The sequence below is a fragment of the Phasianus colchicus genome, chromosome 1, assembly GCF_987193195.1.
Source record: "Phasianus colchicus chromosome 1, bPhaCol1.hap1.1, whole genome shotgun sequence".
Taxonomy (NCBI): Eukaryota; Metazoa; Chordata; class Aves; order Galliformes; family Phasianidae; genus Phasianus; species Phasianus colchicus.
In genome coordinates this window covers 446,029-469,426 of record NC_143436.1, presented here as the reverse complement: position 1 = coordinate 469,426, position 23,398 = coordinate 446,029, and the positions used below count along the sequence as shown (strand labels likewise).

Here is a 23,398-nt window from a genome sequence, read left to right as displayed (position 1 = left end):
GCCACTGACCCCAGGGCAGCACTCATGACCCCGAGCTGCCAGAGTTTGGGCAGCTGTGGGACACCTCTCCCGTGGTTTGGGTTCAGGCGGTGCTGAGCACAGCCAGGGGCTGGGCTCTGTGATCCCTGTGGGTTCCTTGCAGCTCGGGATGTTCTGTAGTTCTGTGCCCACAGCCCCTCCACCTGCTGGGCTGCTCCTGCTGCCCTGCCACGCGGGAGCCACAAAGACACCATAGATGAGAGCAGCAAGTCTACACAAAGCACAGGAGGTGCATGGAAATCCACCTGCCAGCTTCGCCTGCAGCTGTCAACCACAGCAATGCTTAATGCCAACCAGTGCTCAGTGTGTGAGTCAGGCAGACAACTGTTCCACACAGAATTCCTCTGCTCCTGGACCTGCACCACGCAGAACAACAGCCTGGATGGCTCACAGCTGTGCGGCCACGCGGTGCCAAGCCATGTGCCAACACATGGCACCACTCCAGAGCCAGCTGGGGACCCCAGGAGGGGGGTGCTCCTGGTGGGACCCAGCACCCCAATCCCGAGGAGCAGAGGTGGGAGAAGAGGGACCATCAGTGCTGCTCCTGCTGCCTGCAGCCAGCTCATGGACACAGCCTGGGGACAGGGCCTATAGGAGGGCATCTGCCCTCCAACAAGGCTCCAACACCTACACCTGGCAAGCCACCACCACAGGGCACTGATCTCAGTGCTGACTGCCACCATCCCATTCTTCCACCTTGGTCCCAACACTGCTGCCCAGAGCTGTAGGTGCCCCATCCCTGCAGGTGCCCGAGGCCATGGATGGGCCCTGGGCAGCCTGAGCTGGGAAGGCATCCAGCCCATGGCAGGAGTGGGGCTGGGGGTCCCTTCCAACCCAACCATTCTGTGGTTCTATTATCTATAAGGACTCTTCCGACTCAACCACTGTGGGATTCTATTGTCTATAAGGACCCTTCAACCCAACCATTCTGTGCTTCTGTCATCTGTAAGGACCCTTCCAACCCAACCATTCTGTGCTTCTGTCATCTTTAAGGACCCTTCCAACCCAACCATTCTGTGCTTCTGTCATCTGTAAGGACCCTTCCAACCCAACCATTCTCTGGTTCTCTCATCTTTAAGGACCTTTCCAACCCAACCCAAAGAACATGGAATCATGTTCCTTGATTCCATGATTCCCAGGGGAAGCACAGGGCTGAGCACTCCACTCCCCATGGGCACACAGCACCCAGCAGCAGCACAACTTCTGCAGAAGCTCAAATGGATCAGCTCTCACTGAGCCCCACACGAGGAAGGAACATGTCGGGAAGTGCTTCCCCCCAATGCTGGTGCTCCCCAGCCCCTGACAGGGGATATGCAGGAACAGAGAAACTGCAGGGATTGTGGAAGGAATGGCAAGGCAGGGAAGGAGAGCCCCTTCTGCACTACACAGCCCCATCCAGGCTACACGGCGGGATCAAGGAAGAAAGAGGAAGGGTGCAGGTTTTTGTACTAAGTCCTACACACAAAGGGCACAGCAAGGAGAAGGCTGGAAAAAAAGGTGCAGAGGAAAGTGAAGGAAAAAAAATAGAGAAAAAAATCATAGTTACCTAGTTCACGAAGCTGCTCGTCTACTGCGAAGCATGAATGAAAATAAAAGAGAAAAACCATGGGATGTGTGTTAGCTGAGAGCAAAGCAGAGCCTCGCGGGGTCGGAGCACAGGACCACCTCAAAGCCCACATCCATTGGACACAGCCACGCCGCACCGCCATGCAGACCAAAGCTAACAGGCAACTTTATAAACAGAACCTCCTCTTCTACCTAAAAGAAAAGCAGATTAACACTAAAAAAAAGCCAACCCCGGAGCTGTGGGTGCCCCATCTCTGGAGGTGCCCAAGGCCATGGATGGATTCCTGGGCAGCGTGAGCTGGGGGGCACACAGCCCGTGGCTGGGATGGAACTGGATGGCCCTCCAACCTGAGGCATTCCACAATTCCATGATTCTATGACAAATACATGAGCAGACAGGAAGGCCCTGCACCAGCACCTGACATGCAGTGCTAATTGTTGATGTACTCCAGAGAGGAACGTGAGCAGTTGGGTAACTTCCAACTACCACAGTCCTCATGGCAGTGCTCGTGTGAGGTGTGAGGACACACGTACATCTCAAACATGGCTTTGGCAATGCCAGACCGAAGCCATTGCTCGGAGCCAAGCTGGTGGCACAAGACCTGGATGACCGTAGTCTGGGCTCATACATTTCATTGCAGTGAAAGTTTGAGCTTTCTTGAATGACAGAATCCATATCTCAAGCCCTGGTTTCTCCTTCATCCTCTGCAGGGTCCTGATGGGATGGCTCTTGAGATGATGTTCTCATTTGTGGCCCTGCATGTGGCAGGGGGGTTGGAGATTCACGATCCTTGAGGTCCCTTCCAACCCTGGCCATTCTGTGATTCTGTGTGATTCTGTGATCCCCTCTCAGCCTCAGAGCTCTCAGCCTTTCCTCATCAGGAGATGCTCTGCTCAGCTCCCAGCTGCAGCCCTGCATCGCTGCGAGCACAGCTCCTGAGCTCCTGGTGAGCAGAGAGCTGAGCTGCCCCAGCACACATTGGTCCTACGGCCGCTGCAGCCTGGCAAGCTCAACACAAGCTTTCCCTCTAATAATAGGTCCGCGTTCCCCTCACAGCCAAAATCTGGGACGCCACTAAGGTCATGCTGAGGCACACAAGGCGCTGACTTGAATTAATGAAGGGGTTTCTAATTCTGGAAGGTAAATAAGGAGAGCTGCCAGCTCCGTGCATACCTCAGGACATCTGACTGGGATGTCGTCTTAATTTAGAGGTTTCTAAGGGAAGAGCTGCATATTGTGGAAATGGCAACCCTGGATGCAACAGGTTGTCTTTAGAGGTCATCCACAAAATACATTTTCAGCCTCAGATTTGTTTGCCATGACATTTGGCAGAAGAAACATTTTTATCATGCTACCAGGCTTGGCTGCAGCCAAGCCAAGGGGCAAGGCTACACTGTGGGGCACGGCAATGGTGTAGGGCAAGGTCATGATGTAGGGCAAGACCACGCTGTAGGGCAAGGCCACGCTGTAGGGCAAGGCCACGCTGCAGGGCAAGGCCACACTGTAGGGCAAGGCCACGCTATATTGCCAGGATAACATAACAATTACCACAGATACCTCAAACCCAGAGGTAACAAAGGCACTCTCTTTTTTGTGTGCATTTGTAGAATTGCTCCAGGACTCCTGGATTTGGAACCTACAGAAATCTCAGTGAGGAAGGGGCAGTAAGCAAACTCTTTTCTCCCAGAGGACAGAAGAAAAGCAACAGCCAAAGATAAAACAGTGGGGTTTTACAGAGAACGGTTGTACATCCAGAAGTTCATAAATAGCAGCAATGGTGGGAGATGCCCAGGGACCCCAACCAAATCCTACAAAGCTACAAATCCTACAGATCAGCAAAGCCACAGCCCTGGGTGCAGCCCCTCCCGTCCGTCACTGATAAAACAAATCCATTACAGTGCATGTGCAAAAAGATTTGTTAATTTATATCAGAGATCTGAACTGAAATGTATTAGTCACAGCAAATCATATTTATAAGTAGATGCTCTTCGGCGGAATTAAAGCGAATATAATTTCTTTTATGATAATTATAGCTTTGGGAGTGAACTGAACCAAACCAAATGAACCATTTCAGTCCCAAGTCAGAGGCCATGGTGGCTGTCGGTGGGCGAACTGCTCTGCAGCACAGGGCAGCAAGGACTGATCCTCAGGGCACCAGCTGGGTGGGCCCTGGGGGAAGGCATGGTGGGCTCGGCAGACAAAGCTTCCAGTGACCGCTGCTGGAGAGCAGATGTTCATTCAGCACCCAGTGCCATGCAGATGCTCACACAGATGGCCAACAGAGTGGATTTCATAGAATCATAGAATGGCCTGGGTTGCAAAGGCCCACAGTGCTCACCTGGTTCCAACCCCCTGCTGTGTGCAGGTCGCCAACCAGCAGCCCAGGCTGCCCAGAGCCACATCCAGCCTGGCCTTGAATGCCTGCAGGGATGGGGCATCCACAGCCTCCTTGGGCAACCTGTTCCACTGCCTCACCACCCTCTGGATGAAAAACTTCCTCCTCATATCCAACCTAAACCTCCCCTGTCTCACTTTAAAGCCATTCCCCCTTGTCCCATCACCATCCACCCTCACACACAGCCGTTCCCCTCCTGTTTATCCGCTCCCTCCAAGCACTGGAAGGCCACAATGAGGTCTCCCCGCAGCCTTCTCTTCTCCAAGCCAAACAATCCCAGTTCCCTCAACCTTTCCACACAGGAGAGCTGCTCCAGCCCTCTGACCATCTCAGTGCCCTCCTCTGGACCCGCTCCAAGAGCTCCACGTGCTTCCTGTGATGATGTGCTGTGCTGCATCTGCCTGGATGCAGTACTGCAGAAGATTTGAAGAACGGTGTTCAGAAGCCAAATGCCCCCAACCACCTCCTGCACACAGCCACCACGGGACCCCAACTTGCAGCTCGCAGCCCCCGATGAGCACTGCAGTCAGCAGAGGAGCTCCTTCTCTTCCAGGTGTGTGCATGTGCCCAGGAGCACCAGGCATCACCATGCCCTGCTGCAGAACCTCACACAGCTGCCTCTATCCATGACATTTCTGCTTCTAATGAACTGAAATTATTCTCACCATTGAAAATTAACTACATGGTATCTAGAGGTAACGCACAGGAATCACAGAAAATCATTACCATCATCCCTTATAATCTAGAAATAGGCATTACAGGCTCTCTGCTTCAGCCTGCTACATGTCTGCTGGACATCCACCCGTGGTCCAGGCTCTGAGCATCTGATGGAGCTGTGGGTGTCCCTGCTCATTGCAGGGACTGAGGTCAGATGGCCCTTAGAGATCCCTTCTGACCCAAACTATTTTATGGTTATATGAAGGTCCCTTCCAACCCAAAGCATTCTACGATTCTGTGAAGGTCCCTTCTGACCCAAACCATTCTATGGCTCTACGAAGGTCCCTCCCAACCCAAACCATTCTACAGTTCTATGAAGATCCCTCCCAACCCAAACCATTCTATGTTTCTATGAAGATCCGTCCCAACCCAAACCATTCTATGCTTCTATGAAGGTCCCTCCCAACCCAAATCATTCTATGGTTCAACAAAGGTTCCTCTCAAACCAAACCATTCTATGGTTCTACAAAGGTCCCTTCTTACCCAAATCATTCTATGGTTTCACGAAGGTCCCTCCCAACCCAAACCATTCTATGTTTCTATGAAGGTCTCTCCCAACCCAAACCACTCTATGCTTCTGTGAAGGTCCCTTCTGACCCAAACCATTCTACAATTCTATGAAGGTCCCTTCTGACCCAAACCATTCTACAATTCTATGAAGGTCCCTTCTGACCCAAACCATTCTATGCTTCTATGAAGGTCCCTCCCAACCCAAACCATTCTGTGGTTCTATCATTCTATGCTACCCATGCATGAGATGCAAGATCTCCATTCTGGGTTTGGCTTTTACACTGCCCTGCACCCAATCTCACCCCAAGGCTCAGATCACAGCCCCCATTCCCTGAGATTCCCAGAGCTAGGAGTTGGCACACCGACCCTTGGGCACAGAGGTGGGGGCACCTCTCACCCATCCGTGAGTACCGCAGCATCTGCCCCACGTTGCACTCAGATCCATCAGCTGTGATCCCATGGGGAAGGAAACGCGCCTTCCGACAAGCAGCAGGGATAAATGACAATGGAGCACACACACATCTGACAGAGAGGCTTAAACAAAGAGCAGAGCGTGTGGATCATTGCTAATTCTTAATCAAGAGAAGAAAAACACACCGAGGAGGGCCCCTCCCGCCCACCACTGCTCCCAGCAGCGACAGCTTCCAGAGGCAGTGACTCATTGCTTGGGAAGCCCCACAGGGTGGGACCCCGCAGGGCCTCTGTGCAACCCCCAAACACAGCTGGGTTCAAGGCGAGCTGCTCCCATCAGCCCTGGGTCCTTCTGGCAGCATCCCCAAGGGCCAGGGGTGAAATCCCACTCCCAGCAGAGCTCGGGAGCCACCATTCCAACCCCAACCTCCTGCAGCCCCCGACAGAAGCATCCCACCTCCATGGGGAGCACAACACCTCTGGGCCTGTTCAGCTGTTCATTAACCTCATCATTATGAGACTACAGACGTGAATTGAGTATTTAAATGGAGCAGTGTACAGCGAGACAGCCACGAGCGCCCAGCTCTCCCTCCCTCTGCAAAGCAATATTTCAGCCACATGGCAAGGAAGAATGATGGTTCATTGGGGAACGCCTGCTGGTTCCAAGAGAATCATGTTATCATGTGGGTTGGGAAATAGCTCTGAGATAAACAGTCCAACCTGAACCCATCCCATCGACCACATCCCCCAGTGCCACATCCCTGTGGTCACTGAACACCCCCAGGGATGGGGACTCCCCACTGCCCTGGGCAGCTGTGCAGTGCTGGCCGCTCTTTGCAGCACAGGTTGTTCCCAGTCTCCAACCTGACCCTCCCCATTGCACCCTGAGCCCATCCCCTGCCGTCCCACCCCCATCCAGCCTCCTTTCACTGGCAGCACAGAGTGCTGAGCTCTCCCTGAGCCCCTCTGCCCCACGCTGCCCCATCCCCCTCCCTCAGCCGCTCCCCACAGCACTGTGCTGCAGACCCCAACACGTTCCAGGACCACAACATCTTTCTTGCGGTCAGGGACCAATAAATTTGGAGAAAACCAAGAATTTTGGTTAGCTGCGTCTGGGACAGGTGAGGCGTCAGATCAGAGCTGTTCTTTTTGCTGACTTCCCCCATGGGATGCTGAAGACAACAGCAGAGCAATGGGAAGCGGATGCTGAAGCCAGCATCCTTGCTGTGGATTGCAAGAGCCCCTGCTAATGGTCAAGAGAGACAGCAAAAGGACTATCTATATCTGTGCTAGTCAACAGAGAAATGGGCTATTTCAGAGCGTGATTCATCAGACTGATTTTAAATGTCTAACTTGGGATGAGATAAATTGCACTTTGGAAGAGCTATTTCTCACCACTGACTGCAGGGAGTCTAGACAGTGGCCTCAGGTGTGGCTGTGTACAGCAGCCAGCCCCATGCCGAGGGGTGAGTCACCCCTCCTGCTCCCTGCAGCCTCAGAGCATCCCCTGGAGCAAAGCAGGGATGCTGGGTTACCCTAATCCCAACACAATGATGGATGTGCAGCAGTGGGGTTACCCTAATCCCAAATACATAGTGATGGATGTGCAGCAGTGGGGTTACCCTAATCCCAACACAAGGTGATGGGTGTGCAGCAATGGGGTTACCCTAATCCCAACACACAAAGATGGGTGTTCAGCAGTGGGATTACCGTAATCCCAACACACAGGGATGGGCCCTGGAGAACCTTACGAGGTACAACAAAGCCAAACACAAGATATGGAGTCGTGGGAAAAAGAAACTCTGAGGAGGCAATGACGTTGTCTGTTATTCTGGCACTACTGTGGGGTCCATCCTCTCCAACACGCCGCTCAGCAGCACACAGCTGAGGGACAAATTCTGCCTTGCTGCAGAGCTCAGATGTAGACAAAGCACAGGAAATCGAGAAGGACCTTCAGGAGGAGTTCAGGAGCACAAATCCCCCCCAGCACACCTCCTGAAAAACACTTCAGTGTTAAATTAAGAGGATTACTCCGTGCTTCTCCCCAGGCATCTGCACTTTTAAGTCCTGCAGCGCTCGGAGAACAACCAGTGGATGAGGAACAAATTGGATCACGGGCTTGGCAAAGAACGTTTAAAAGGGGTTATCTGCAAGAGAAAAAATTCTTGGAAGGAAAAAGTGCATCCAAAAGCAAAATGCACAACGGAGAGAAAAACACGGAGCCACCCTGCATTGCCTGGTGGAAATAAGACCAAGAAAATGAGGGGCGTTTTTGGTGTGAGTCGGGCTCATGCACACACAGTTTGCCCCAAATCCCAGTGCTGAACCACAGCCCCAGCCCCCAGCAGGGTCTGCAGGAACCTCATGGGCAGGACCAGCAGAGGGGGTTCAGGAAGCAGCCACTCACAGCAGCACCCCATGGAAGGTAGGAGATGGAGCAATGTGGATGGCATCTCTTTTGTCTGCACCCCCAGCAAGGCTTCCTCTGCTCACTGGGCACATTGGGAGATGCGTTGGGTTGGAATCTCAGAGGTTTTCTCCAAGCTCAGTGGTTCTGCAAGCAGGGAGCTCTCAGCACACTGCTGCAGAAGCAAAGCACCAACAATAGCATTCTGATAGCAACGTGCAGGGATCCAACCTCATCCACATAACGTGCAAACAGCATCTGAAGGCGCTGAGGAATTTCATCTGCATGTACTTCAGAGAGGCACTGAGGCAGCCTCACTTGTCAATGCAAACGCAGAAACGTTGAAAGGGGAAACGATCGCTACCACTCACCATTAATAGGAGGAGACAAATCATTAAAACACGCAGGAAAAGAATGAATGAACGAATGAAAAACCCACAGCATCACGGGAAGGAGGTTTTCAAAGACAAAAAGGGCTGCAGAGATGAAGCATCTCCTGATGGGGAAGGGCTGAGAGGACTCCCAGGCAGAAGAATTCATGCTGAAGAAAAGGGAAGTATCAAAAAGTTGGTAGAGTTTGTGTTTATCATAAACGAACAAAATCCCCTCGGTTGTGTCCCTGGATGAAAAGTGAAGCTGGGGGAGAACAGCTCACAGCAATGCAGGTCAGTGCTGTCCTCCTGCAGGGCACGGAGATCCCAGTGCTGCTCTGTCGGCACCATTCCTCAGTCCTCCCTTCGCTTTCTGACTCTTTTCTACCCAAACTTTGAACCACAACATTTCATAGAACCATTGAATGGCCTGGATTGCAAAGGCCCACGGTGCTCATTTGGTTCCAACCCCCTGCTGTGTGCAGGTCGCCAACCAGCAGCCCAGGCTGCCCAGAGCCACATCAGCCTGGCCTTGGATGCCTGCAGGGATGGGGCATCCACAGCCTCCTTGGGCAACCTGTTCCAGTGCCTCACCACCCTCTGGCTGAAAAACTTCCGCCTCATATCCAACCTAAACCTCCCCTGTCTCACTTTAAAGCCATTCCCCCTTGTCCCATCACCATCAGCCCGTGCCAACAGCCGTTCCCCCTCCTGTTTATCCGCTCCCTTCAAGTACTGAAGGCCACAATGAGGTCACCCCGGAGCCTTTCTGGCCAATGATTCCCTCATTTCCATATGGACTGCTGGGCTGTGGTTGGACACCTCAGGTGCACAGCACCAACACGCAGCGGCCGCGCTGCCGACCCGCAGCACACTTTCTCAGTGGAAAAATCCTGCCCTAAACTCAGGGAAATGTAGCACAGCAGAAAGCAGGACTGATGACAGACAGCGATCCCGGGAGGTTGTGTAATCCTCAGAGCCACGGCCACCAGCCGCATCCTGGCTTCTTCCCATCTCTTTCAAAATGACCTTCCCAGAATGAACGAGGGAACAGAATCAATTTCTTGACCCTGTTTCGAAGGAAAAGCTGCTCCAGGAATTCCAATTCCATCCCAGTCCTGAGGTGGCTACAGAAACACTCAGAAAAACGAACTCCCAGAAACGGTGCTAGAAAGGGAGGTGCAGGATCACTGGGGTTTGGTGAGATTTGTTGATAGTGATCATATAAAAACTCAGCCTAAGTTTGCGCAAGGATGAGATCTTCCAGAGCCAGCATGCAACCAGCGGAGCAGGGAGAGCTCAGTGCTTTGTGCCGCTGGTGAAAGGAGGCTGGATGAAGGAGGGGTTGGTCTCTATCCGCAGGGAATGGGGGTGGGATGGCAGGGGATGGGCTCAGGGTGCGATGGGGAGGGTCAGGTTGGAGACTGGGAACAACCTGTGCTGCAAAGAGCGGCCAGCACTGCACAGCTGCCCAGGGCAGTGGGGAGTCCCCATCCCTGGGAGTGTTCAGTGACCACAGGGATGTGGCACTGGGGGATGTGGGCAGTGGGATGGGTTGGGGTTGGACTGTTGATCTGAAAAGTCTTTTCCAAGCTGAATGAATCTGTGATTCTATGCTGAGCGAGGCTGACTTGTGCAGCCTGACCCGTGGCAAGAATTAAACTTTAAGCAGAGTGAGAAAATTTTAGGCCAGACCAATTTTTTTCTCACCATAGTTTAAGACTGCTAAAAATAGAGCTTGTAATGCCAACCGGTTGCAGCTTTAATAACCACAGAGGGATGGCGTGTTCCGCATGTCCCCAGGGAATCTCCAGTTCTTCTTTATGCTGTAGTCAATTCTGACACCTCTTCCCATTGCCCTGTCCTCGTTAGGCACTCCTAACCTTCCTCATAAGGTGTGATTGATGTCAGACCATCAGCAGCACTTTGGAAACCTTGTACGAGCCCCACAAACTTGCCCTTCCCTGCACCCACTGCCCCACAGCGCCCTCCTGACCCACAGCATTGCTGCTCACCTGGGAGAAGTGCCTGGTGCTGCCCAGGGCGTTCACACACACAGCTCCTGGTCCCATCCCTATGGGCTGCGTCCTCACAGCTGGAGCCCTCCTGCCCCACACAACCCTTTTGGGTCCCAAAGAGGCACAGAATGGTTGGGTTGGAAGCGACCTCAAAGTCCCCAAAGCCCCAAGCCCTGCTGTGGGCTGAGTGCCCCTCCTCCCATTGCAGCCCCTGCAACGAATGGGAGGACAAAGCCATGGGCAGGTTGGAACAACCCAATGAGTGCATCAGTGGTGAGCCATGGAAAAACACCAGAGGTGAAGTGCAGCCGCCTCCATGTGTTACACTGGAGAAGGGAACAAGGAAGGAGAGGAAAGGGACACACGGTTCATAGCTCGAGCCAAAAATATCTAATATTTCTAAACACCAGAAGGTTGCTTTTCTTTAGAATTTAGTCTGTTGCACGTTTTATGTTCTCTTTACTTAACCAAAGTGATGCAGTGCCCATCAGGACACTGCCCAGAACAGTAATCACAGAGCTCCACTCGCCTGTAACAGAAACCAAACTTGTTTAAGAGAAGAGCCAAAGGCTTGATTAGAGGCATAAAGAAAACTGCAGGAAAAGACGTAAGGAATGGGGCACGTTAATGGCAAACCAAATTGTGGTTAAGCAGATACAGAACAGACATAAAATGCTGAGCGGGATTTCAAAAAAATGAAACAAAACCAGAACTTCTGTGGAACATCTGGACAAGAACGCATCAATGAGCCACGGAGTCACTTCTACAAACAGACAGAAAGGGATACTTTTCTGCATCAGGCACAATTACCCACCTAATGCCATAAACAGCCTAAAAGAGCGCAGCGGGGATGAGAAGGAGGTCAGATATTTATGTAGCAACGAGCAGATGGAGCTTCATGAAGAGAGACACAACCGAGCCCTATGGCTGCAGCCGACAGCTGAGCCACATTCAGGACGCACTGCTACAGAGCATCGCCGCACAGCACCGCACAGCAGTGCAGCCCCAGGAGCTGCCAGGCAGCTGCATCCCACCCTCCTATGTCAACAGCCTGAGCATCCCACACATGGGACCAATCCAGTTGTAAGGGTTTCAGTGGTTTGAAACTGAGTGTGAAACAACCAGAAGGGAAACACGGGCTGTGCTCGGCTGCCCTTGGACAACTCTCTGCGGGCGGTGACCAGGGGTGCTTTGCTCCAGGAAATGAAGCAATGACCACAGCTCACCGTGCATTGCTCAGAGCTGATTGCAGAAAGGGACACCAGGATGGGGCCCTGCTTGGTGCCAGGAGAGGAACTGCACTGTGGCACAGCACTGCCAATGTGTCAACTGCCCACAGTGGGTGCAGGACTGTGCCTCATCCCCCAGCATAGAATCACAGAGGGGCCTGGGTTGCAAAGGCACACAGTGCTCATCTGGTTCCAACCCCCTGCTGTGTGCAGGGTCGCCAACCAGCAGCCCAGGCTGCCCAGAGCCACATCCAGCCTGGCCTTGGATGCCTGCAGGGATGGGGCATCCACAGCCTCCTTGGGCAACCTGTTTCAGTGCCTCACCACCCTCTGGATGAAAAACTTCCTCTTCATATCCAACCTAAACCTCCCCTGTCTCACTTTAAAGCCATTCCCCCTTGTCCTATCACCATCCAGCCTCACAAATAGCCGTTCCCCCTCCTGTTTATACGCTCCATTCAAGTACTGGAAGGCCACAATCAAGTCTCCCCAGAACCTTCTCTTCTCCAAGCCAAACAATCCCAATTCCCTCAACCTTTCTTCAATTGCATGGCCAGGCACCGCTTGCCCGGCCACGCAGATCCACGAACATGCAACAAAATCCCCCTTTGTTCCAAAAAATAGTTTCTTCCAGCTCCCCAAGACATTTTGGTTTTATTCTATTCGTTTCCTTTCAACCTCCATAAGCCATTCTTAGGTTTCCCTTCCACCATTCACTTGTCAGAGTTTCCAGCACGAGGAAATCCCGTATCCAGGTCTCCAAGAGCTGTCGGTGGTCCTGAAAACTCTCCTCTCTTCCAACCACGACCGCCAGCCCAGCGCTGCGACCACCACGGCACAGCCCGGATGGACCCACAAGTGGGACCAGCATCGGTGGGGCCAACGGAGAGGAGCTGAAGGAGCTGGGATTGTTCAGTCTGGAGAAGAGGAGGCTCAGGGGAGAGCTGACTGTTCTCTAAGACTGCCTGAAGGGAGTGGGGACACCATGAGACATGGAGGACCCCAATGGGATACTGGGACATCAGTGGGACATGGAGGACCCCAATGGGACATGGAGGACCTTGAGTGTGGAGAAGAGGCTCAAGGGAGACCTCATTGCTCTCCGTAGCTATCTGAAGGGAGGTTGTAGTGAGCTGGGGGTTGGCCTCTTCTCTTGTGTAACACTGATAGAACTAGAAGGAATGGTTTCAAGCTGCGGCCAGGGGAGATTCAGGTTGGAGGTTAGGAAATACTACTTTTTTGAAAGAGTGGTCAGGCACTGGAATGGCTGCACAGGGAAGTGGTGGAGTCAGCAACCCTGGAGGTGTTCAAGGAACGGTTGGATTTTGTGTTGAGGGACATGGTTTAGTGAGAGCTATTGGTGATGGGTAGATGGTTGGACTGGGTGATCTTGAAGATCTTTTCCAACCTTGGTTATTCTGCGATTCTGTAATGGGTACGGGGAGCCCCCCAGCTCCCACCCACTGTCCCCAGCTCCCACTCAACCCCAGTGTTGGGCCAGTGATGCTTTCCTATACAGCCCAGACCCCAGGAGCCAGAGGGATTTGGGGAACTGACACCCAGCCCCAAACGGTGACACTGAGATGGGGCTCAGGGGAAAGAACAGAGGGACCTCAAAACAGGGGACACTACAGCAGTGGGTGCTGCTCTCCAGCCCCATCGATGGAACATGCAGCCCTACAGGGCCACACCAAGCCTGGGTGAGCACCAGTCAGCACTGAGTGCTGGTCTGTGAGCGCAGGACAGCCCTTCAGCCGTGGTGCAGCACTTTGGAGGCAGCTCCTGGTGCTGTTGTGGCCGGGGCACCACAATGAGTGGCCGTGCAGTTGGGAGCAGCACTGTTACAGCCAGACTCTGTGATCTTAGGGGTTTTCTCCAACCTGTGTGATTCTAAGATTTGAGCAGTGGAAGGTTCCAGAGCTGCCTCCAGAAAACAGTGGCAACGGAGAGACCTCAGCAGCCCCCAGGGCAGCTCCTGGGCAGGTGTAAGGCTCCCAGTAAGGGAGGGCTTCATGCTGAGAGGTCAGGCACCGCGCAGCTGCACAGAGAGGTGCTGCTGCCCATCCCTGCAGACACCCACGGTCAGAGGATGGGGTTCTGAGCACTGGTGGAGCTGTGGGTGTCCCTGCTCAGTGCAGGGAGTGGGACCAGATGGCCTTTGGAGAGCCCTTCCAACCCACACCATTCCACAGTTCTATGGCTCCTGAGCAGCTCCTCACCCACCAGGACCCTCAGGTCCTGCTGTCCAGAGCTGTGTGCTGGCAGAAGGAAGTCAGAGGAACCAGCACTGATCACTCAGCCTTACAACAACCCGAGCCACAGGCAAAATAACCCCATCTCTAAACCCCCAGTGCAACTGAGAGCCATCATGATAACACCCAACAAACACCAGCAGCAATGCTGGCTGCCGTTCACTCCACGTGGGGTGGCTCCAAATACTGCAACACAGAATGGCAGCAGGAACTGCACCATGGAGCAGAACTTGCTGTTGGGTGCACATAGTAACAGTTGCTTGAGAATCACTCCTCCTGATCACAACGTGTGAAGAAATGAGATCCAGAACCGGCGCATTCATCGTGTTCCTGGTTTCCCCTTGTTCCCAGGTTGCTGTCCTGAGTCCCCTTGCAAGGAGCCACTTCTCTCTGCAACCTCAGCACTCCGAGGCTGGTGCCCATCGGTTCTCCCCTTGCTTGGGGTTCTGACATCTCATTTTGTTTGTCATTACCAGCGACAAGCAGCTCAAGGACAGACTCCCCTCTCTGCACATTCTTTTGCTATCTTGCGGATGAAATATCAGCATCGATTGTTATCCAAAGTCACCCAATGGCCACCAGGACGGTCACAGCACGCTGCCATGCTCACTTCCTGACCCACGCTGTGCTTTCAACCCAATTCCTACCGACAGCTCATGAAGAAATAGGATGGGGATGGGGTGAGGATATGGGGATGGGATGGGGAGGGGATGGAGATGAGGATGGGATGGGGGAAAGGATGGTGATGGGGACAGGATGGCAATGAAGAAAGATCCAGAGCAACAAACCCAGCACAAGACCAACCCCATCACACCAGGACACGGCAGGAACCTGGCAGGAGCCGACCTGCTTTTAATATGGGGTGCAACATTAAGTGGAACACAAGGAAATGCTCCGGATCTCTTGCAGGACCTACAGCAATTGCTTTGGAATGCAGCCCCGCTTCACACCGTCCTACAGGTCCTATGGAGAAGGGGATGGGGCAGTGTGGGGCAGAGGGGCTCAGGGAGAGCTCAGCGCTCTGTGCTGCCAGTGAAAGGAGGCTGGATGAAGGAGGGGTTGGTCTCTGTCCGCAGGGAATGGGGGTGGGACAGGAGGGAATGGGCTCAGGGTGGAATGGGGAGGGTCGGGTTGAAGACTGGGAACAACCTGTGCTGCAAAGAGCGGTTAGCACTGCACAGCTGCCCAGGGCAGTGGGGAGTCCCCATCCCTGGGGGTGTTCAGTGACCACAGGGATGTGGCACTGGGGGACGTGGGCAGTGGGATGGGTTGGGGTTGGACTGTTGATCTGAAAAGTCTTTTCCAACCTGAATGATTCTACGATCACCCTGCAAAACCAGGACAGCCTGCTCATGACTCCATGTCCCTCTAGCTATACATCAGCAGCACAACAGCAGCACACAGCCCACCTGCCCTGCCCGAGGTCCTTCCCACAGGGCAACCATGGGACCCTCCTGCTGAGCCCCAGCCACACTGCGACGCAACCAGCCCTCCTCTCCAGCACCGCATCCCATGCTCAGAGATGTGCAAACAGCAACAGGTGAGTTCATGAATGACACATTCTGCTGCAATCACTACAGACTGCTATTGGGACCACCTCCCTAACGCAAATGCACGACGAGATGAAGAATTGCAGGATGGAAAACACCGCTCAGTGGGTGAAGATGGGAAAAGCCCCATCTCTGCAATGACTCCTCCAGCAAACACCACACCTACAGCCACAGCTGCAGCCCTCTGCTCTGCTGCCATGTGAGGTGTGCACAGCTCAGGACAACTCCTGAAGGTCCCACGTGCACCCAAGCTGCGATGCCCCGATCAGAGAGCTGACGTGAGCAGTCAGGGGAGCAGCTCCAGCCCACGGCAGCGAGAGCAGGAAGATGGAAAGAAGAAGGAAGATCCTTCAACTTTCTGTGAAACGCTGGAATTGGGTTCTTCCTCGCAGAGGAAGCCTCTTCTCACTGCTACCTGCTGGAAGCCGACTCCTGACCCACCGCAGGTTTCCAAGCAGCTGCCCAATGTAAATGTCAATGCCATCATCCCCCTCAGCCGCCGTCTCCCATCGGCTCTGCATCACCGGGGCTGTGCGGCTGGGAGCTCCGCATGGACGGTGTTTCCTCTCCACCCGAACTCAGGCACTGCATTGGATCGGGGCCGCTCACCCCAGCAGCGCCCGCAGACCGCCCCAGCAAAGCGCCGTCCAACTCACCGGGGCTCCCAGCCCAGCACCGAGCGCAGCGCCCGCGCCACGGAGCTGCCACCGAGCACCGGGGCCTGCGGTGCTCAAAAGGACCCAGCAAGGCTCCGAGGCCCCGCACCTGGGCACCACACCTGATGCCCACATCCACGCCCCGCGGCTCCGCCGCCGAGCCCCGACCCCGGGCTCCAGGCCCCCGCTCCGTCGCACCGTGATCCCGCACACCGACCTGCAGCTGCCCGGCGGCCCCAGCCCCGCCGAGGGTCCCACCCAGCCCCGCATCCCCTCCCCAGAAGCACGGGGCCAAACACCACCGGCACCGCTCTGCCGCGCTCTCCCGCCGCCGCCGCGACCCCCGCCCCGCATCCCGCAGCGCCGCCCGCATCCCCGCCGCACTCACCCTTGACGGCTTCTCCCCGGTTCAGCTGGATCTCTCCCTCGCCCTGCGGCGCGTAGCTCTTCACCACGATGAACTTACGGCCGGGCACGGCGCTGTACAGCTTCCGTTTGGGGCCGCGCAGCGGGGCGGGCGCGGCGTGCGGCGCGGGCTCGGGGCCGGGGCCGGGCCCGGGGGGACCCGCCGGGCCGCCGGGGCTGTAAACGAAGACGTACGTTACGGTGCTGATGCCCGGCAGCTCGCGGCCCGCGGGCTGCGCCATGGCGGGGACGGCGGCGGCCGCGGCCGCGGGGGGCTCCGGGGCTTCAGCGCAGCCCCGGCCGCCGCGGCGCCGCCCGGGCGCGGGCAACGGCTGCGGCTCCGGGGCCGCCGCCCGCCGCCGGCTCCATGGCGCGGCGCCGCCCGCCCCGCGCGCCGCTCCGCTCCCTCCGGCGCCGCGCCGCCGCCGCCGCGCGCACCATGGCCCGGGGCAGCTGCCCGCCGCCGGCGGCTCCTCCCTGCGGGCGGGGATCCGCGCCTCCGCCCCCGCCGCGCCCACCGGGATGGGGTGGGGTGGGGATATGGGGATGGGACGGGGAGGGGATGGGGATATGGGGATCAGGATGCAGATGGGATGGGATGGGGATGGGACGGGGAGGGGATGGGGATGAGAATAGGGATGGGGAGGGGATGGGATGGGATGGGATGGGATGAGAGGGGAGGGGAAGGGAGGGGTGGGGATGGGATGGGATAGGGATGGGGATATGGAGATGGGACGGGGAGAGGATGAGGAGGGGGAGGGGGAAGGGATGGGGATTTGGGGATGGGGAGGGGAGGGGAAGGGGATGGGGATGGGATTGGGGTGGGATGGGGATGGGGCTGGGGATATGGGGATGGGATGGGGAGGGGAAGGGGATGGGAGGGGGAAGGGATAGGATGGGAGGTAATGGGATGAGAGGAGAGGGGAGGGGAGGGGAAGGGGATGGGTTGGAGATGGGGATATGGGGATGGGATGGGGATATGGGGATGGGACGGGGAGGGGAAGGGGATGGGAGGGGGAAGGGATGGGATGGGAGGTAATGGGATGAGAGGAGAGGGGAGGGGAGGGGAAGGGAGGGGAGGGGATGGGATAGGATGGGGGTGGGGATGGGGATGGGGATGGGGATGGGGATGGGGATGGGGATGGGACAGGGATGAGAGGGGGATGAAGCTGGGACAGGAGGGGGAGGGGGAGGAGAGAGGATGGAATGGGGATGGGGATGGGGATGGAGATGGAGATGGGGATGGGGATGGGGATGGAAATGGGGATGGGGTTGGGGATGGAGAGGGAAGGGGAGGGGAGGGGAAAGGAAGAGATGGGATGGGATGGGGATATGGGGATAGGATGGGATGGGGATATGGGGATGGGATGGGGATATGGGATGGGATGGGGCGGGGATGAAGATGAGAATATAGATGGGGGTGGGGATGGGGATAGGAATGGGGATAGGGGGATGGGACAGTAAGGGGAGGGGATGAGGATTAGAATAGGGATGGGATGTGAGTAGGGATGGGATGGGGGTGAGTATAGGACGGGAGGGAGAGGGGAATGGGGATGCGGGTGAGGATGGGACGGGAGGGGGAGGCGATGGGGATGGGGATGGGATGGTGATGGGATGGGAGGGGGTTGGATGGGATGGGATGGGGATGGGATGGGAGAGGGTTGCATGGGATGGGAGGGGGATAGGAGTGGGAGGGGAATGGGGTTAGGGATGGGATGGGGATGGGATGGGATGGGATGGGATGGGATGGAAGAGGGTTGGATGGGATGGGGTGGGAGGGGGATGGGCCCATACTCCGCACCGCCCCCCAGCGGCCGCCTCTGCCGGGCAGCCTGGGGGAGCGCAGCGGGGGGCACTGCGGATGTGGGCAGTGCAGGGAGGAATCGGGGCTGGATGCACCGGGGCACCTCGCAGACGGGGCTTCGCTCCCGGTCCTGGCGGCGGCCATCGCCCGTTGCTCGGGGCCGCGCCGGGGCCTCCCGCGCTGCCACCCCCGCGCCGGGAGCAGCTCCGGGCCCCGAGCATCGCCGCGGGGCTCTGCCCGGCTCCAGCGGTGCTCAGTGCTGCTCCGGTACCGGCACAACACCGCCCGACGCCACTGCAGCCCCGCCCGATCCCGCAGCCCGATGCCTGAAAACTGCAGCCCTGCTTCACGCTTGCCGCCCAGCGCTCAACGATTGCAGCCTCTACCCCAAGCCTGAAGCTCACTGTCACAAATTTGCAACCCTGTACCCAATGTCTGCACCCCATGCCTCGTGCTTGCGGCCCCGTGCCCCAGGTTTGCAGCCCCTGATCGTTGTTTTTTGCACACATCTCCCTGCACGGCCTGTGGGCTGTGCTCTGCCCCAGGGCTGCTGCACCCCAGCGCCCCTCCAGGGACCTTCAGCCTCACTACTGCTCAGAGCACTCCTGGCTATGGATGCAGGTGGAGGGAGCGCCCGATGCAGTGGGGAAATCCATCACCTCCGCACATCCCCACAAGCGGAGGTCACCCGGATCACCCCTTGGGGCATAGCTGGCACAAAGAAGGGCTGGATACGGCAGCAGAAGGCACTGCTGAGCACTGGGTCACCTCCAGCCCCCGTCCTCCACACCGCAACCCCTCGAGGGAAAAAAAAAAACACCTTAATAAGAAATAAATAGCTCCCCTTGCCTTCTAGTGCTTCTAAATGTCACTCCGGTATCATGTTTTAGTCAATGCGGAGATATTAAAGACCCGCTCAGAGCTCTGAAGAGCTCCTTTATGCTTTCAGAAACTGTCACGAGCAGCATGAAGAACACATCAGCATTAAGGCTGCTCACAGCAAAGAGTGCCTGGTGCCAATGGGATGTCGGACACAGCAGCCCCACATCCACCAACCTGTGGGGCTGAGCATCATGTGCTCACACGGGGCTTGGAGAGCTGAGGGAAGAGGAATCCAATGGGGTTCAGCAAGGGAAGTGCAGGGTTTTATACCTAGGGAGGAACAACAGCAGCATCAGGACGCAGCCTAGGCTGGATGTGGCTCTGGGCAGCCTGGTCTGGTGGTTGGCAACCTTGCCCATGGAACTGATGAGCACTGTGGTCCTTTTCAACCCAGGCCATAATAGGATTCTAAGATTCTATGACACACTGGGGGCTGAGCTGCTGAAAAGCAGGTCTTCAGAGAAGGCCAACAGTTGACCACAAGGTGACCGTGAGCCAGCAGTTTGTCCTGATGGCTGAAGTGGCCAATGGGACCCTGGGGTGCACTGCACAGAGCACAGCCAGCAGGGCAGGAAGGTGCTCCTCCCCTCTGCTCTGCAATAGGGGGGTTGGGCTGGGGGAGATACAACGTCTCCTTCCCACCCATACAGTTCAGGGTTTCTGTAACCTTCCCTTCTCCCACCACTTCCCCATCTCTCCCAGTGCCAAAGCACTGACTGTGTTCCAAAGTACCCCCGGACCAAGGGTGGCCTTGGCACAGACACCATGAGATCAGAACAACAGCCCAAATTCCCCGTGACCCCCCTTCAGCAGCTGCATTGAGGAAGCATTAATTACGTGGTTTGCAATCCAGTTCATATCTGCCATATTGATTTTGCAGCGCACTCATTTTTTTAATCATTAAGGAGTTATTAAGTCAAAATGTCTCCGCAGCCTCCATCCATTACATCGGAGGTACATTTATAACAAGTTGTGTAATAGTTTCAAAGGACGCAACCATTTTTTTGTTTGGTCTATTTTTTATTTTTTATTTTTTTTTCAGCAGGCTCAATTTCAATTAAGGGATGTTAATTAGTTTAATCATATTTCATGTTAATGCCTGCTTGATGGAGACCCGTGTCAGCCATGCAGCTGCTCCAGGTTCGGGCTCACTCCAGGCACATTCCCACCCATGTTCCCAACAGGGTAAGGCCAGAAGAGCCTCGTGGCTCTGCTTTATCTCCCACTGGCACAAACAGGAGCACCCTCAATGCGTTCCTGTTCCACTGCCCCACGCCATGGGGCACCCCAATGCCCCACAGAGCACATTTCTTCCCTTTCTCTGCCTGGTCGTGCTGCAGCAGATCGCCGCTGGATCCTTCACCTCATCCTGAACAGCAGCCAGCACGCCTTGTATGTTATGCGTAAAACAAACACGACCGTGGCAGTGTTTATTAAGCAGCCAAAGAGCTTCTCCATGTCCCTGGTGTATAACGGAGCCTCTGCTGTGTGCTGTGCCCGCATCCTCCTCCACCCCAGGGGGCTGGAAGGAGAGACTGAGCCTTCCTGCCCCACACTGGAATCCTCCCCCATACAGGGATCGTGTCCCATGCTGGCATTCTGCTCCACGTGGGGTCCTGCCCCATGCTGGGGTCATGTCCCATGCAGAGATCCTGCCCCATGCTGTTATCCTACCCCACTACATGATCCTGCCCTACACTGGGATCCTGCCCCATACAGAGATCCTGCCCCACATGAGATCCTGCCCTACACTGGGATCCTGCCCCATACAGAGATCCTGCCCTACACTGAGATCCTGCCCTACACTGGGATCCCGCCCTGGTGACAATGGGGTTTCCTCCCTGCGGTGCTCTGTCTGCAATCCATCCACCCAAGTGCCAACCAGGTTGCTCAGCACTAACCATGGAGCAGCGCTGGGGAATGATGGATACGGCACCGCTCAGCTGACACCCGCTGCAGGGGCTGCAACAGCTCCGAGAACCAACTCCTCCGTATGGCATTTGCTGTCCTGGGGCCAACAGCCCCTCTGGAAACCATGGGCTGGCTGTGCTTTGCTCATCCCCTGCCTGCAGCCTGGAGTCTGGTGCTGGGCAGAGAATGGCCTGGGTTGCAAAGGCCCACAGTGCTCATCTGGTTCCAACCCCCTGCTGTGTGCAGGTCGCCACCAGCAGCCCAGGCTGCCCAGAGCCACATCCAGCCTGGCCTTGAATGCCTGCAGGGATGGGGCATCCACAGCCTCCTTGGGCAACCTGTTCCAGTGCCTCACCACCCTCTGGATGAAAAACTTCCTCCTCATACCCAACCCAAACCTCCCCTGTCTCACTTTGTTCCCCCTTGTCCTGTCACCATCCACTATCCTGGTCCTGCTGCAGATAGGTGGTGCTCAGGGCTGATGTTGTGCAAACCTGGAGGTATGCCTTTGTCTCCAGTGCTGAGCTCTGATCATGCTCTGCCCACTGAAAGCAGCTGCCTGTGATGGACTCGGTGTGGACCGTAGGACATGGTTAGAGGCAGGGTGGGGATGGGCTGGGGTCAGGGCTGGGGATCTCAGAGCTCCTTCCCAACCTCACTGAGTCTGCAGCTGCAAAATGCATCCAGCATTCAAAGCACCAATAATGGCTGCTTCGCTCCCCAGGGGCCCATCAACGAAGGATCACAGAATCATAGAATCATAGAATTGCTCAGGTTGGAAAAGACCTTAAAGACCATCGAGTCCAACCACAACCCAACCATCCTACCCCAACTCTAACAGCCCTCTGCAGGGCCCTGAGCACCACATCCAAAGGGTTCTTAAACACATCCAGGGATGGTGACTCAACCACCTCCCTGGGCAGCCCATCCCAGTGCTTAACAACCCTTTCTGTAAAGAAGTTCTTCCTGATACCCAACCTAAACCTCCCCTGGCACAACTTGAGGCCATTTCCCCTCGTCCTGTCACCACTGAGAAGAGACCAACCTCACTCTGCTGCAATCACCTCTCAGGTACTGGAAGACAGCAACCAGGTCTCCCCTCAGCCTCCTCTTCCCCAGACCCACCATCCCCAGTTCCTCCAGTCTCTCCTTGCAGGCCATATTCTCCAAGCCCTTCCCCAGCCTTGTTGCCCATCTCTGGCCCTGCTGCAGCATCTCCACGTCCTTTCTGTGCTGAGGTGCCCAAACCTGAACCCAGCACTCGAGGTGAGGCCTCAGCAGTGCTGAGCACAGGGTAGGATGACTTCCCTGCTCCTGCTCACCATTCCTGATCCCAGCCAGGATGCCATCGGCCTCCTTGGCCACCTGGGCACACTGCTGGCTCACGCTCAGCCCACTGTCCATCAGCACACCGAGCTCCCTTTCCATCAGGCAGTGGGAAGTCCTGGCTGAAGGATTCTCCTCTGGGTTAAAGCATTGCTCCTTTTTCCCCCCTCTGGAAGGGATGGGAGCACAGCAGTGCTGGGAGCACAGCCGAGGATTTCCATGTGCCGAAGCATCGCAGCCACAGCAGGACCAGGGATGGAGCAGCCCACGCCAAGGAGCGGTGCCAGAGCTCTGGGAACAGCTGATGCTTTGTCTTGCCACATCTCTGCACATCTCCTGGAGGCAATACTAAGGAACCCTGCACATTATCCTCAAAGTATCTATTACAGATGCTGAATTTCTTCCCCCTTGAGAGCTGAATATCAGATTTTTTTTCTGGTTGCTTTAGGATATAGAAAGGTTTTTTGTTGTTTTTTTTTTTTGCATGGGGGAATTTCCTATTCTTTCAAAATGTACTACGAACCAAACCCTGCAGGAACGAAACGCATTTGGCAGCTTTGCAGTTAATCTGTTTGTCCTTCCCAGTCACCGTAGGATCATTCATTTTCTTTTTTTCTTTTCAGAGCGAGTCGTCTTTGGCACCGGAGCTGCTTCTCATTTCAGCCATGAACAAAAGGATTTATAAACTGCTCCTATTGCTCCGAACCACAGAATCACCCTGAGGACACTCCCACACACAGCTCGGTGCTGTTTGGGTACACGGGATCATTTCCTTGGAGGAAGCCTTCTGCAGCTCCTGCAGCCGGAGCCGTGCTGGGGATGCACACAGTGGCACAGAGCCATGGGGAACTCAGCACTGCGTGACCTCGTGGTGAGCCAGGCGGTATCGGAAAGCCCAAATCCTTCCAGTGTGGGACTTTTGGACAGCACCTGAGTTGACAACCAAAC

General features: G+C 55.7%; 1 protein-coding gene across 5 annotated transcripts in view; it reads right to left on the bottom strand.

The window, feature by feature from the left end:
* Positions 1 to 23,398, bottom strand: part of SHANK3 (SH3 and multiple ankyrin repeat domains 3) — a 290,023-nt gene that overhangs the window by 137,031 nt on the left and 129,594 nt on the right. For all 5 annotated transcript variants that reach the window (XM_090121481.1, XM_090121525.1, XM_090121365.1 and 2 more), the window contains one exon: positions 16,511 to 16,704. In XM_090121481.1, the coding sequence (XP_089977607.1) occupies positions 16,511 to 16,704 (194 nt within the window). The remainder of the gene's footprint in view (positions 1 to 16,510; positions 16,705 to 23,398) is intronic.